General features: G+C 37.6%; 1 protein-coding gene across 5 annotated transcripts in view; it reads left to right on the forward strand.

Moving 5' to 3' along the window:
- TEX10 (testis expressed 10) overlaps window positions 1–13,457 on the forward strand; it is a 35,294-nt gene that overhangs the window by 17,442 nt on the left and 4,395 nt on the right. For 4 of the 5 annotated variants that reach the window (XR_004971199.1, XM_036330198.1, XM_036330195.1 and 1 more), the window contains 3 exons: window positions 2,367–2,455; window positions 4,603–4,736; window positions 13,220–13,300. Coding sequence is in view for 4 of the 5 variants with exons in the window: in XM_036330198.1 (XP_036186091.1) it covers window positions 2,367–2,455; window positions 4,603–4,736; window positions 13,220–13,300 (304 nt within the window). In the remaining variant the exon portion in view is untranslated. The remainder of the gene's footprint in view (window positions 1–2,366; window positions 2,456–4,602; window positions 4,737–13,219; window positions 13,301–13,457) is intronic. The other variant, XM_036330197.1, reaches the window with a different exon arrangement.

The raw sequence follows: 13,457 nt of genomic DNA on the forward strand, positions 1-13,457 counted from the left end.
TCTGCATTAGAGGGAGATTTGGTCTTATTTTTAAGTATTTTAAACATTTATTAGTTTTTTTGTGTTTTTTTTTTTTGAAAATTTTAAAAACCCTACTCTTAGCCTAGTGTAAGCAATTATTTAATGCTAGGCCTTTAAAAAAATTAAGTGTGTTTTTATTTAATTGTAATTAAGTGTATTTTTATTTATTTTGGGTTTATTGACTTCCAGTAGAGGGCACTCTGTTCCTTTGATATAACTAACATTCAGTTAAAACCACCTTTTGAACACTTCCCTTTGAAATTTATTCTCTTTAGGAGGAATATTGTTTTTATAAACATCAATTATGTTTAACTTTTGTCAAGAATGTTTTCAAAAGTCTTTCTTTTTGTGGAGATTTGTGGTGACTGTTGAAAATAAGTTAATTTACAGATAATGATAAAAGGGCTTAATAATAACTAAAAAGTTGATTGTCGTTAGAAGTCCACCAAATTAAAGTTTCCCTTTTAGTATTTGCACAATTTGTTAGTACACTTCTCTTTCTGTAGGTGTATTGTGCCCAAATGAATCTTTTAAAAAATAATCCAAAATTAAGACTGAAATTTTTTTAGGCCAATACCACTATCAATGTATCACTTTTCCTAGATTTAGAATAACAATAATGCGTAGTTTCTTTTAGCGTACACTGGGGGTGATTTCATATCTTTGTTTTTTTCTTCAAAACGCCCTCTTCTGTCCTTGACCGTGGCTATAACTAGCCAACTTTTTCATGATCTGTTACCTGTAGTATTATAGTCTGGCTTCTCAGTCCCTTTATTTTGTACACTGTTGCCAGACGGATTTTCCTGAAATATTCCTTGAATCATTTCTGATATTTATCTGTTACCTTAGAGTTGCTGCCCCTACCTTTTCCGCCACATTTAGAGTTTTTTTGAGTTTGACTTTTCCCTCATACCGTTATACCGTGTTGTTCCACTGGACTTTGCTCAGTCAGATCCTCTCTGCCCCTAGTTTATTTGCAGCTGGATTGGGGAACATAAATGTTAGATAAAAATCTCTCAGAGAAAGGAGAGATTCTTGGACTAAGAAATTTGGCTTGTTTTAAGTAAAGTGAATATATGATCTGGTTTTGGAGGAGCAGTTCCAGTTTATTTCTTTTGTTCCAGCTTAATCAGCAATAGCATCCCTTTACTCTCAGACATGTTCTGGCTTGAACAGTATATATGGACATCATAGTCTTAAGGACAGTGTGATCTATTGTCATTTGTCCAAAGTAGATTCCTAAAAGGTTGTGTACTCCTTTTAGCCACTGGATGGCACAACTGATTCCTAGTTTCATTGAGTTAAATACAGTTAACAGTAAAAAAAAAAAAATTAAGTGCTTCTGGTTGAGTTAGAAAGTCCTAATTTTGTCTGACATTTATTCAGATATCTATGATAAAATTTATAGTCTTAGCTTATTGGATCTGACCATTCTCAGCCTTTTGCTAGATTCCTGGTTGACATTTGCTGTCTTCTAATCCTTACCTTGAAGAGAATTTTTAAAGGAGTCACTGGAAACTAAACTCATAGCAGGAACCAGATCATCCTCATTTAATGAGAAGCTGCTTTACATTTAGATATTCCCTTGAGTCCTCTTCTAGTACTTTCGCTACACTATTAAGCAGATCTAGTTACAGCTTTGCAAAGTATGGGAACTTATAGTTAGTTATCTTTGAGTGGCTTTAAATATAAGTATTCTTCGCCTAATTAAGATACTTGGCTTTAGGTAGGAATCTGGAGCTTGTTTAAAGTAAGCAAGGTGAGACTTTATGAAAATCAGGTAGTAAATACATAGCAACTGAAACTACTGAAAAAAACAAAACAAACTTAATCTTGGCTCCTTAGAGCAGGGGTCCTCAAACTACGGCCCGCGGGCCACATGCAAATACAAATACTGTATTTGTACCCGTTTTGTTTCTTTACTTCAAAATAAGATATGTGCAGTGTGCATAGGAATTTGTTCATAGTTTTTCTTTTTAAACTATAGTCTGGCCCTTCAACAGTCTGAGGGACAGTGAACTGGCCCCCTGTTTAAAAAGTTTGAGGACCCCTGCCTTAGAGTATGGCTTTCAAATGTGAAGAAATTTTCTAAGTTATACCATATACTCTGTGGGCCAATTATGCTTTTTAATGAGACTTTACATAAATATAAATGGTTAAAAGTTGAAATTTCCATATCATGATAGGTGACCTCTTATATATAAAATTAATACATACTCTAGGTTTTGTTTAAGCTATTAAATTAGACTTGTTTTTAAAAAAGAAAAAAGTGGTTATATTCTGTGTTATTCTTGAGTCTTCAGGTTGGTCACTTCTGGTAATATTTCTTTCATTTTTTATTGTAGATCATCATTTTCTGGATGGAAATATTCAGTTAAAGACTGTTTGATGAGTGATGTGGATTATTTCAGCTTCTTATTTTCAACACTTACAGGTAACTACATTCACCTACCAAGTAAAGGAAAGAAAAATATCTAGTATGAAGATTATTCTAAAATTAACTGTTTAGAATATGTTTGGTTCTAAGTTTTGAGGATGATAAATAAGATGTCTCTTAGAATGAATTTTATTGATTAATAAATGGAAATCTTTGAAGGAGTATTTGTACCCTACATTGTCAGGCTCCTGAGGCAGGAAGATGCATGATTCATCTTTGCATCTCATACTACAAGTACCAAAATCTTGGGAAGTACTTGAATGTCATGATTGTTTTTTCACTTTCTTCTTAGTCTTATTTCTCAACTTTATTCTTTCAACATTATTCTTATCTTTGCAGTGAATTGGACATACATGACTCTTATTCAGATAGCCAGAGAAAACCCCATTGCATACTTTTAAAAATTGATGAACAGAATATCCATTTTAAACATGTTCAAAATGTTCAACTTGATAGGAAGAACATCAGATTTTGATTAGCCGTTTTCTACATTCCATTTGCCCTCAAAGTAAAATTGGTAAAATGAATATGGAAATGCCATAAGTTAGATGTGTGAGTGTTACTGTTGTTTAAATGATTGTACTCGTCCAGCATTTCAGTTTTATACTTGGGTGATGATGAGATTCTTTGAATTTTTTTGAAGACTTGTGATTAGGAGACATATAATTAATATGTTATCAGAATCCAAAGAGAAGTTGATAGGTTCTGGAAATGAGCTGAATCTTGCAAGATAAATCCTTTATAATAAAAACTATAAATCCTATATAATAAAAGCCTAATATGCTATGTCTGATTGTCCATTCAACCAATCAAAGCATAATATGCTAATGATATGCTAAGGCCACTCAACTGCTTGCTCTGATGTGCACTGACCACCAGGGGGTAGATGCTCCGACTGGTAGGTTAGCTTGCTGCTGAGGTTCAGCCGATCGGGACTGAGTGAGATGGACTGGACATGCCTTGGAGCCTTCCCGCAGTTCCTCCCAGGCTGGCCAATCTCCCGCATCCCTCCCCTGCCCTGATTATGCAATGGTGGGGTCCCTCGGCCTGGCCTTGTGCCCTCTTGCAATCCGGGGTGACACACACACAAACACACACACACACACACACACACACACACACAGTGCATGAATTTTGTGCACTGGGCCTCTAGTTTTATATAAAAGATAAATGTAGATTCCTACGTGTTTACTTGATAGTTTGGATGTACACATTTGAGATGGAGGTGGGGTCTTTATGTTTTAGGAGTAATACCTGCCAAAAGGTTTAATGGTATTTGAAAGCTCATTATGAGCCAGTAATGGGATGTAGTTATGAAACCAGATGCTGCTGCTTTAGGCTGTGTTCATGAAAATATAGTGATAGGAACATTAAAGCAGAAAGCTAGGATCAGACTGACTACATTGTTGGTATTCTGATCGTCGTGAGAGCTCTCTCTCGGGAGGGATTTTTGGATAGGTCAGGCCAAGTGTAATAGGGGTGGTAAGAGAATCAGTAGTTTGAATGGACTATTACAAGAGAATACAGAGTTTGGTATAGTATGGAATATATTCTTTTATTTGTTCATTTGCTTTTTTAAACCTACCATTATTTGGAAAGGTTGCCTTTTACTTTTTTAGGTAAATGTCATGAAGCCCTTTATATAAGGGGGAAAGCCTATTTCTTGCTACATTATAGATTGGGTCAGAGTACACATTTGTGTACATAATTATATGAATTTTACTGCCTCCATTACCAGCTGTTCTTTTTTTTAAAATATTTTATTGATTTTTTTACAGAGAGGAAGGGAGAAGGCTAGAGAGTTAGAAACATCGATGAGAGAGAAACATCGATCAGCTGCCTCCTGCACACCCCCAACTGGGGATGTGCCCACAACCAAGGTACATGCCCTTGACCGGAATCGAACCAGGGACCCTTCAGTCCGCAGGCCGACGCTCTATCCACTGAGCCAAACCGGTTAGGGCCAGCTGTTCATCTTTTAAAATATTATATGAAATGCAGAAATTTGGAGGCAACAAGGTAGCTTAAAGAAGACTTTGTCTTAAAGATACATGCCATGTATCTCTGTTTTTTTAAAAATATGACCCATGTCCCTTGCTTTGTGAAATATTTTTTTAATTTGACTTTCTTTGTACCCAAATTAGGGTTTTCAAAAGAGGAGTTGACTTGGCTTCAGAGCCTTCGAGGAGTTCCTCATGTCATCCAGACACAGCTCTCCCCTGTGCTGCTTTACCTTACAGACTTGGAGCAATTTTTACACCATTGGGATGTAACAGAGGTAATAGTGCATTTATAAAGAAATTTCTAGCTATTAAAATTCAGTAGTGTGCTAGTATATTAGGATTGCCTTGTATGAGATATTCTTAGAGATATAAAGTAGTATGAGACATGATCCATGTTCTGAAAGTGTTTATGATCTTGGCCAGGAGTGTTTTTTCATTATGGGTTATGCCACTAGAATAAAATAAAATAAATTAGCTATTTGAATAATACTGATTTATTTCCTTTTATCTAGCACAGGACAGATAGGATAGGTACATCTATGAAAAAGAGGAAAGGCTTCATAGAAAAGGAAGAATTTAACTTAAGTATTGAAGGATGAGTAAGACTTATATAGCATTTGGTGTCCTTGAAGGTAGCTTTTTTTAAACAACAAAAATTGAGCAGTTCCTTTGGTTTTAAGTTAATCTATACTTTATTAAAGTTAAATTTTAAACCTTGATTCTTCCTCAAAGTTCAACTTATAAATCTTACTTTTTAGAAAAATGTAGTCAACTTAAGCATTTATTTTAAAAGGGGACTTTGATTATATTTTCTTTTAAAACAGTTAAAATTTTAAACTGTTTAAATAACTTAGTATAGTCACTATTTGTCAAGTAGTTCAGTTTTCTGACAAACCTTCTCACACATGTTAAAGTAAATCTTAAATATCTGAACTTAAATGTGATAAATCTTAATACCTTAGGTTTCACTATTGATAGTGAAATTCGCATTAAAATGATTAGTTTAAATTAATTACTGACATGATTTAAATTAGAATTATAAAGCAGATCTTTTACCCTAATAGGCAAAATTGTCTTGCATGTAATAGATATGTAAATTAAACTAAAACAACATAAACATTAATACTAAGGATTTGATTCCCTAAAACATTTCTATATCAACTAGTTTCTTTTATTTCTTTATTTTCTTTCCTTGCATTAAAAGATACTTGAATGCAAGTATGAATGCAATTATGCCATCCCCAAATGATTTTGGTTTCAACCTTTCATGCAACTTCTGAGGTTATCACTTCTCTGCTGGTTCATTTTACTTGAATGATTAAGAAGGTCTCTGACCAGGACACTGACTATATTCTTTTCTAATAACTCCTCATTGCCACGACAAGTCTATTTTTTAAATCTCTTTGTTAATGTTCAATAATTTACTTCTGTTTTATGTACCAATTGATTTTATTCAGCTGATCTGTTTACTTCTTTCATTATGATCTGAATACTCTTCATGTCCTCCCCATATCTTACGGCTATACTTTTTGTAGATATATGAAGGGATGTCTCTCATGGTTTTGATTCTGATCACAATACTTTGGACATGCCAATGATATGTCTCTTATCTTTATTACCCTAGTGCCTGGTACTGTGTTTATATGTAGGTTCTCCAAAAATATTGGATTTTAAAAAGTGAGAAGAATTGGGTAACCAACCTCATTATTTAATATCTAAACTTTTTTCTTGATAAATGAAGAGAGCTACGAAAGGTAGACTGAAGTTAGGGCCTTCAATATTAGATTGGGGAGTTTGGGTTTGCCAACATTAGTAAGAGTAGTTGTTTTAAGGGACATTGGAGAAGGCATTATATGGGTAATAGCCCAGATTGCAGGCATAGATTTGCCAATGTCTAGCTTGGTAACCTGGACAACTCATACAACCTTTATCTGATAATTTAAATTCTTATAAGCACATAATTTGTGTAAAGCCAAGACACAATTGTCATGAAAATGTGATCAGTTATATTTCTGAAGTGTACCTTTGACAAGGAGGGCATGTATTAAACTTCAAGGTTGCTGTCTCTGAAATATTAAGTAGTAAATTAGGAAAAATCAGAAAGTCTAATTTTTGGTTTTGAAGTTCTTAAGCAAAGAATTCTTTATTATTATTTTTTTAAATCTTTATTGTTGAAAGTATGAAAATACTACATATTCCCCATATTTTCCCTATTGACCCCTGCTAGCCTGTCCCCACCCCACCCCAGGCCTTCACCACACCATTGTCTGTATCTGTGGATTATGCATATACCAGAGGCCCAATGGATGAATTTGTACATGGGTGGGGCCCAACGGGAGGGCCAGTAGTGGGGAGGGGCCACAGGCAGTTGGCAGCTGGCTGCCCCCAATCGGGGTGTTGAGGGCTGATCAGGGGGCAGGGGACAGTCGGGGCCCAGATCAGGCTGGTTGGCTGCCTCAGTGCGCGTCATAGCCACTGGTTTTGGTCGTTCTGCCATTCTGGTCGCTGGGCTTTTATATATATACTAGAGGCCCGGTGCACAAAAATTTGTGCACTTGGGGGGGGGGGGGTCCCTCAGTCGGGCCTGTGCTCTCTCGCAGTCTGGGACCCCTCGGGAGATAACGACCTGCTGGCTTAGGCCTGCTCCCGGGTGGCAGAGGGCAGGCCCAATCCCTAGGTGCAGCCCCTGGTCGGGCTCAGAGCAGGGCCGATTGGGGAGTTGGGGCGCCGCCCCCTGTCATGCACAGAGCAGAGCGGATCAGGGGGTTGGGGCGCCGCACCCTGTCACACACAGAGCCGCAGGGCGATCAGGGGGTTGAGCTCCCCCCCCATCAGGCACAGAGCAGGGCTGATCAGGGGGTTGGGGCGCCTTCCCCTGTCACGAACAGAGCAGGGTGGATAGGGAGGTTGTGGCCCCGCCCCCTGTCACACACATAGCCGCAGGGCTGATCAGGGGGTTTGGGCGCTGCCCCCTGTCACGCTGATCCCAGTGCCGGGAGGCATATTACCCTTTTACTATATAGGATAGAGGCTTGGTGCATGGGTGGGGGCCGGCTGGTTTGCCCTGAAGGGTGACCTGGATCAGGGTGGGGGTCCCCACTGGTGTGCCCTGGCCAGTCTGGGTGAGGGGCTGAGGGCTGTTTTCAGGCTGGCGGGTGACTGAAGCTCAGAACCGCTCCTTTTTTTCTTTTTTTTTTAATTCTGGGCCAGCTTTAGCTCTAAGGCTCCAGCTCTTAGGCCTCCGCTGCTGAAAGCAGGTTTCTGGCCTTTGTTTACCTTCTGTATTTGAAACAATGTTGTGATCCTGCTGGCTGAAGCCCGGCGACTAAAGCAGGTTTCTGGGGTTTTTGTTTAGCTTCTATATTTGTAACATAGTTGCTTAGAGTTGCAGCTCAGAGGCCGGCAGCGGCAGGCGGGGAATGTTGGAGTCCTCCGTCACTGAAGCAAGCAAGCCTCATGTTCGCTTCCAGCTGCCTGGCTGCTGGCCGCCATCTTGGCTGGCAGTTAATTTGCATATTGCCCTGATTAGCCAATGGGAAGGGTAGCGGTCGTACGCTAATTACCATGTTTCTCTTTTATTAGATAGGATACTAGAGGCCCAGTGCATGAAATTCATGCATGGGTAGGGTCCCTAGGCCTGGCTGGCATTCAGGGCTAATCGGGGCCTTCCAGCTGCTGGCCAGGGCCTTCCTTCCTTTGGCTGCTGGTCGGGGCCTTCCTTCATTCTGCGCCACCCCCTGGTGGTCAGTGCACATCATAGTGCGCAGTCAAACTCCCAGTTGGCGGAACTCCCGAGGGGACAATTTGCATATTAGCCTTTTATTATATAGGATAGATATGCATACAGGTTCTTTGGTTGAACTCGTCCCTCCCTCGCTCTCACCTACTCACCCACCTCCATCTGAGATTCCTGTCTGTTCCATGCTCTATGTTTCTGGATCTATTCAGTTTATCAGTTTATTTTTTTATTGATTTCAGAAAGGAAGGGAGAGGGAGAGAGAAAAATCAATGATGAGAATCATTGATCAGCTGCCTCCTGCACACACCCCATAGGGGATTGAGCACTCAACCAGACATGTGCCCCCGACTGGAATCGAACCCAGGACTCTTCAGTCTGCAGGCCAATGCTCTATCCACTGAACCAAACCAGCTAGGGCATCAGTTTATTTTGTTCAAGAGTGAGATCATGTGATCTCTGACTGGCTTATTTTGCTTAGCATAATACTGTCTAGGTCCCTCCATGCTGTTTCAAAGGGTAAGAGATCCTTCTTTTTTACTGCTGCATAGTATTCATTCCATGGTATAGATGTACCACAACTTTTTTATCCAATCATCTGTTGTGCACCTGGCCTGTTTCCAGATCTTAGCTATTATAAATAGTGCTGCTAAAAGCACATCCCCAGTGGGGGGTGTGCAGGAGGCAGCTGATCGATGTTTCTCTCTCATCGATGTTTCTAACTCTCTCTCTCCCTTCCTCTCTGTAAAAAATCAATAAAATATATTTTAAAAAAAAATAGTGCTGCTAAAAACATAGGTGTGCATATGTTCTTTCTGATTGGTGTTTCAGGCTTTTTAGGGTATATTCCTAGAAGTAGGATTACTGGGTCAAATGGAAATTTCATTTTTAATTTTTTGAGGAAATTCCACACTGATTTCCTTAGTGGTTGTACCAATCTGCATTCCCACCAGCATTCCCATTACTAGGGTTCCTTTTTGTCCACATCCTCGCCAGCACTTGTTTGTTGATTTATTGATGACAGCCATTCTGACAGGTGTGAGGTGGTACCTCATTGTCGTTTTAATTTGCATCTCTCTGATGATTAGTAACATTGAGCATTTTTTTTTTTTATGTCTCTTGGCCATTTGTCTTCTTTGGATAAGTGTCTAGGTTTTCTGCCCATTTTTCTATTGGGTTGTTTTCCTTTTGTTGATTTGTATGAGTACTCTACATATTTTGCTTAAGCGAAGATTTCAATTTTCTTTTGGATACATTTTGCTATTTAAATTGCCCTTTCCTGTGAAAGTACATACTAGAATTACTCATAGTTTTGACACCCTTAGTGTTAAAAACTTAGTTTTCTAATTACATCATTTGAACAAGTTATTAGTTGGTAGAGTGGTATTAGTTGTAGTTTTATCTGCCTTGGCTGAAGTGATTTAAAAAAAAAATCAGACTTATTTTGAGTATGTATTCACCAAGTATAATTCAGAAGAACAGAAGGATAATAATAAAAAGACTTCCATTCTCTATCTCTCAGCTACCCATTTCCCCTACCCAGTTTCTAAAGTATTCTTTTAGATACCTTCTGTCTTCACAAATGACTACCTATATTCTTGTTTTCTTCCTTTTATAGAACTAACATACTCTCCAGTGGTTCTCAACCTTCCTAATGCTGCAACCCTTTAATACAGTTCCTCATGTTGTGGTGACCCCCAACCATAAAATTATTTTCGTTGCTACTTCATAACTGTAATTTTGCTACTGTTATGAATCGTGATGTAAATATCTGGCACGCAGGATGTATTTTCATTGTTCGCGACCCACAGGTTGAGAACCGCTGTGTGATCTGGAACTTGCCATTAATGGTGGAAACAGTAATTAACAGGGAAAAATCACAAATGGAAAAGGAATCTCTACACAGAGATACTTTTCCCAAATGGAGATTTCTATACCAGAGCCAATGAAAGATTTTAAGGTTAATAATTGTCATTTATAAAATATTGAATGGTTGTAAAAGAATATTTTTTTAACATGAATAATCTCTGAAGGATAATAGAATATAAATCCATTTTAAGAAAGAGAACATTTTTCATTATTTTTGAAAACCCTATGCCTTTTCCATCTCCCTTTAGAGCAATGGTTCTCAACCTCCCTAATGCCTCAACCCTTTAATACAGTTCCTCATAATGTGGTGACCCCCAACCATAAAATTATTTTTGTTGCTACTTCATAACTAATTTTGCTACTGTTATGAATTGTAATGTAAATATCTGATGTGCAGGATGTATTTTCATTGTTACAAATTGAACATAATTAAAGCATAGTGATTAATCACAAAAACAATATGTAATTATATATGTGTTTTCTGATGGTCTTAGGTCACTGACCCCTGTGAAAGGGTCGTTCGACCCCCAAAGGGGTCGCGACCCACAGGTTGAGAACCGCTGCTTTAGAGTAACACTATTTTAAGTTTTATCTATCATGCCTCTTTATGATTTTATTATATTATTAGTATGTAATTCTAAACTACATTGTTAAGTTTTACATGTTATTGAACTTTTAAAAAGGGAAATAATATATTATTTAGTAATTTGCTCTTCACTCAATGTACTAAAATATCTATATTAATTTATAAGTGCTGTAGTATTTCATTCTTTTTTATTGCAATGTAGTATTCCATTGTAGTAAGATATTATGACCAATTCATTTTTTCTTAGTTTGAGAATTTTTAGCATTCCATTTATATTTTCTTTTGGCATATTACTAGTGCCTATTGTTTTATGTTTTTAAGTGTTTGCTTGTTAACACAGCCTACCTTCAAATTACACTATCCTCTTCATACCATATGTAATGTGTAATGATAAATGAGGTCATTCTTTTCTATGTTTTTCATATGTAATCTTTTTTTTCTACATGCTTTTTTTTTTTTAAACACATTTTAAAGATTTTCCTTTAAGCACTTTTTTCAGCAGTTTGTACCATGGTGCTATTTTCTGTGTGTTTTTCTTAGCTTGATGTTTACTGTTTGGAAAAAATGTCAGCCATTATTTCTTAAACATGTTTTCGTCCCCTTCTGGACTCCAATTTACATTGTATTAGATGACTTGATGTTATCCTGTAGGCCTTTTTTTCCTGTCTGTTTCAGAAAGTGTGCTGTGTCTTCCAGTTCACTGATTTTTTCCCCCTGCAATATCTAATCTGCTCTTAAATTCAATCAAAGATTTTTTTTTTAATTAAGACTATTTTTTAGAGCAGTTTTAGGTTCACAGCAAAGGTGGAGGGAACAAATATTTCCTATCTGCTCCCCACACACATGCATTGTCTCCTCCATTATTAGCATTCCCTGCCAGAGTGGTAACATTTGTTACAGTTAAGGAGTTTACATTGATACAGTCACCCGAAGTCCATAGTTCACATTGCGATTCACTGTTGTACATTCTTTGGCTATGGACAAAATGTATAAGGACGTGTGTCTATCATGATATAATACAGAGTATTTTCACTGTCCTTAAATCCTCTGTGCTCTGCCTATTCTTCACCCAATCCCTGGCAACCAGAGATCTTTTTATTGTCTCTGTAGTTTTGCCTTTTCCAGAATGTCATATATTTGGAACCAGATAGCACATAGCCTTTTTAGAATTGTATTCTTTCACTTAGTAATATTAAAGTCCCTTCATTTTTTTCTTGGCTTCATGTAGCTCATTTCTTTGTAGTGCTGAATAACATTCCATTGTCTGGATATACCAGATTTTAATCCATTCACCTGTGGGACATCTTGGTTGCTTCTAGATTTTGGCAGTTATGGATAAAGCTGCTATAAACATGCATTTGTAGGTTTTTGCGTGGACATAAATTTTCAACTCTTCTGTTTGTAATCCATCTCCTTTTGGTGCCATCCCTGTCCCATTTGGGCCATCTTTCTCACCCCAGTTGAACTCCAACTCTCTTGACAGTCTGCCTCTATTTATTCATGGATAGCCTGCTCTGTCTGGGACACTGCAATTCTTCCACCCACTCCATGCTGATGGTTACCCCGCCCAATGGCTTTAGATCTGAATTGTTCAGGAAGGAAAGCGGAGGCAGAAGAGAAGGGATTAAGTTGCCATTTACTATTGAATAGGCCTTCGCAACCTGATTTACCTTTTGACAATGAAAATATTCACTGTGCTCAGTTTGAAGTAGAAAGATGGCATTGGAAGTGTGCTGTTCATGATGTTACTTACAGGTATAAAAGATAAAAAATGGCCACTTGAAAACTCTTGAGTGGTCTCAGTCTATTAGCAGTTTTAGAGAGAAGTAATGCGTAGAACTATTGGTTTTTAAAGGGTGATTGACAGTTCTCTTGAATGTAGTGAGATTATCCTCTTCCTGGAGTGATGTTTTTCTTTCCACCGGTCTCATCTCTGTCTCTCCTTGTGTTTTTTCTACATGTTTCATTGTTGGCACTATACTCATCAGCTTTTGGGGTTTGTTACAATGCCTCAGAACTCATTGCTGTCCTCTCTCTGCTGATTTCTCATGCCCTTCATATTTTTCTTTTCCTATCAACTGTTGTCTTTTACCTTTGGAGAATAGGAGGCAGTGTTACAATTAATTTAAATGGGGTATTAATATCTGGATCATAAGTGTTTTTGTATGATGTTTTTCCACCAAATGGAGAAAAGGCTTTTGTCAGTCTTTTGTTGAAATCATTCAGTTCTCTTTTTATTATAGCATTTAACAGAAATATAATCTCTATCTTGGTAAATTATAAGCTACTTCAGGGCTGTGAGAGGTTTCTTATTCTTTCATTCTTGTGCATGGCACCTAAAAGGACTAACTCAGCACTCAGTAAATGTTTAATAAAATGAATTATTTGGAAAATTAGTCCATATATGAGGCTTGTTTGACCTTTGACATTTGCATCTTCAGAGTCAGAGTCATTTTTTGTTAAGTTTCCCATTAATATGTGGAGCAAGTAGGTTAAAAAAATCGGTTTAACTTGTTTCTGACCTAAAATGTCCTAATTTGGTTACTGGTTTTCTTCCTTTCTGACAGACAGTTTGTCACAGTCTGTTGGTTATCCCTGCCCGAAGCCAGAGCTTTGACATCGTGCAAAGTGCCATCAGTAAGCATTTGGTAAATATACTTTTAAACTTTTTTTTGTTACACAGAAAAGCATATAGATTCATTGATTAAGATTAGGTTTATCATAGCCCAGGAGAGAGTGAGAATCCGGAATCCTAAACTCAGTAACCTCTCACACTCTGATGCTATGGTGAGAACTGAGAAATCT

The sequence above is a fragment of the Myotis myotis genome, unplaced genomic scaffold (assembly GCF_014108235.1).
Source record: "Myotis myotis isolate mMyoMyo1 unplaced genomic scaffold, mMyoMyo1.p scaffold_m19_p_12, whole genome shotgun sequence".
In the NCBI taxonomy this organism is placed as follows: Eukaryota; Metazoa; Chordata; class Mammalia; order Chiroptera; family Vespertilionidae; genus Myotis; species Myotis myotis.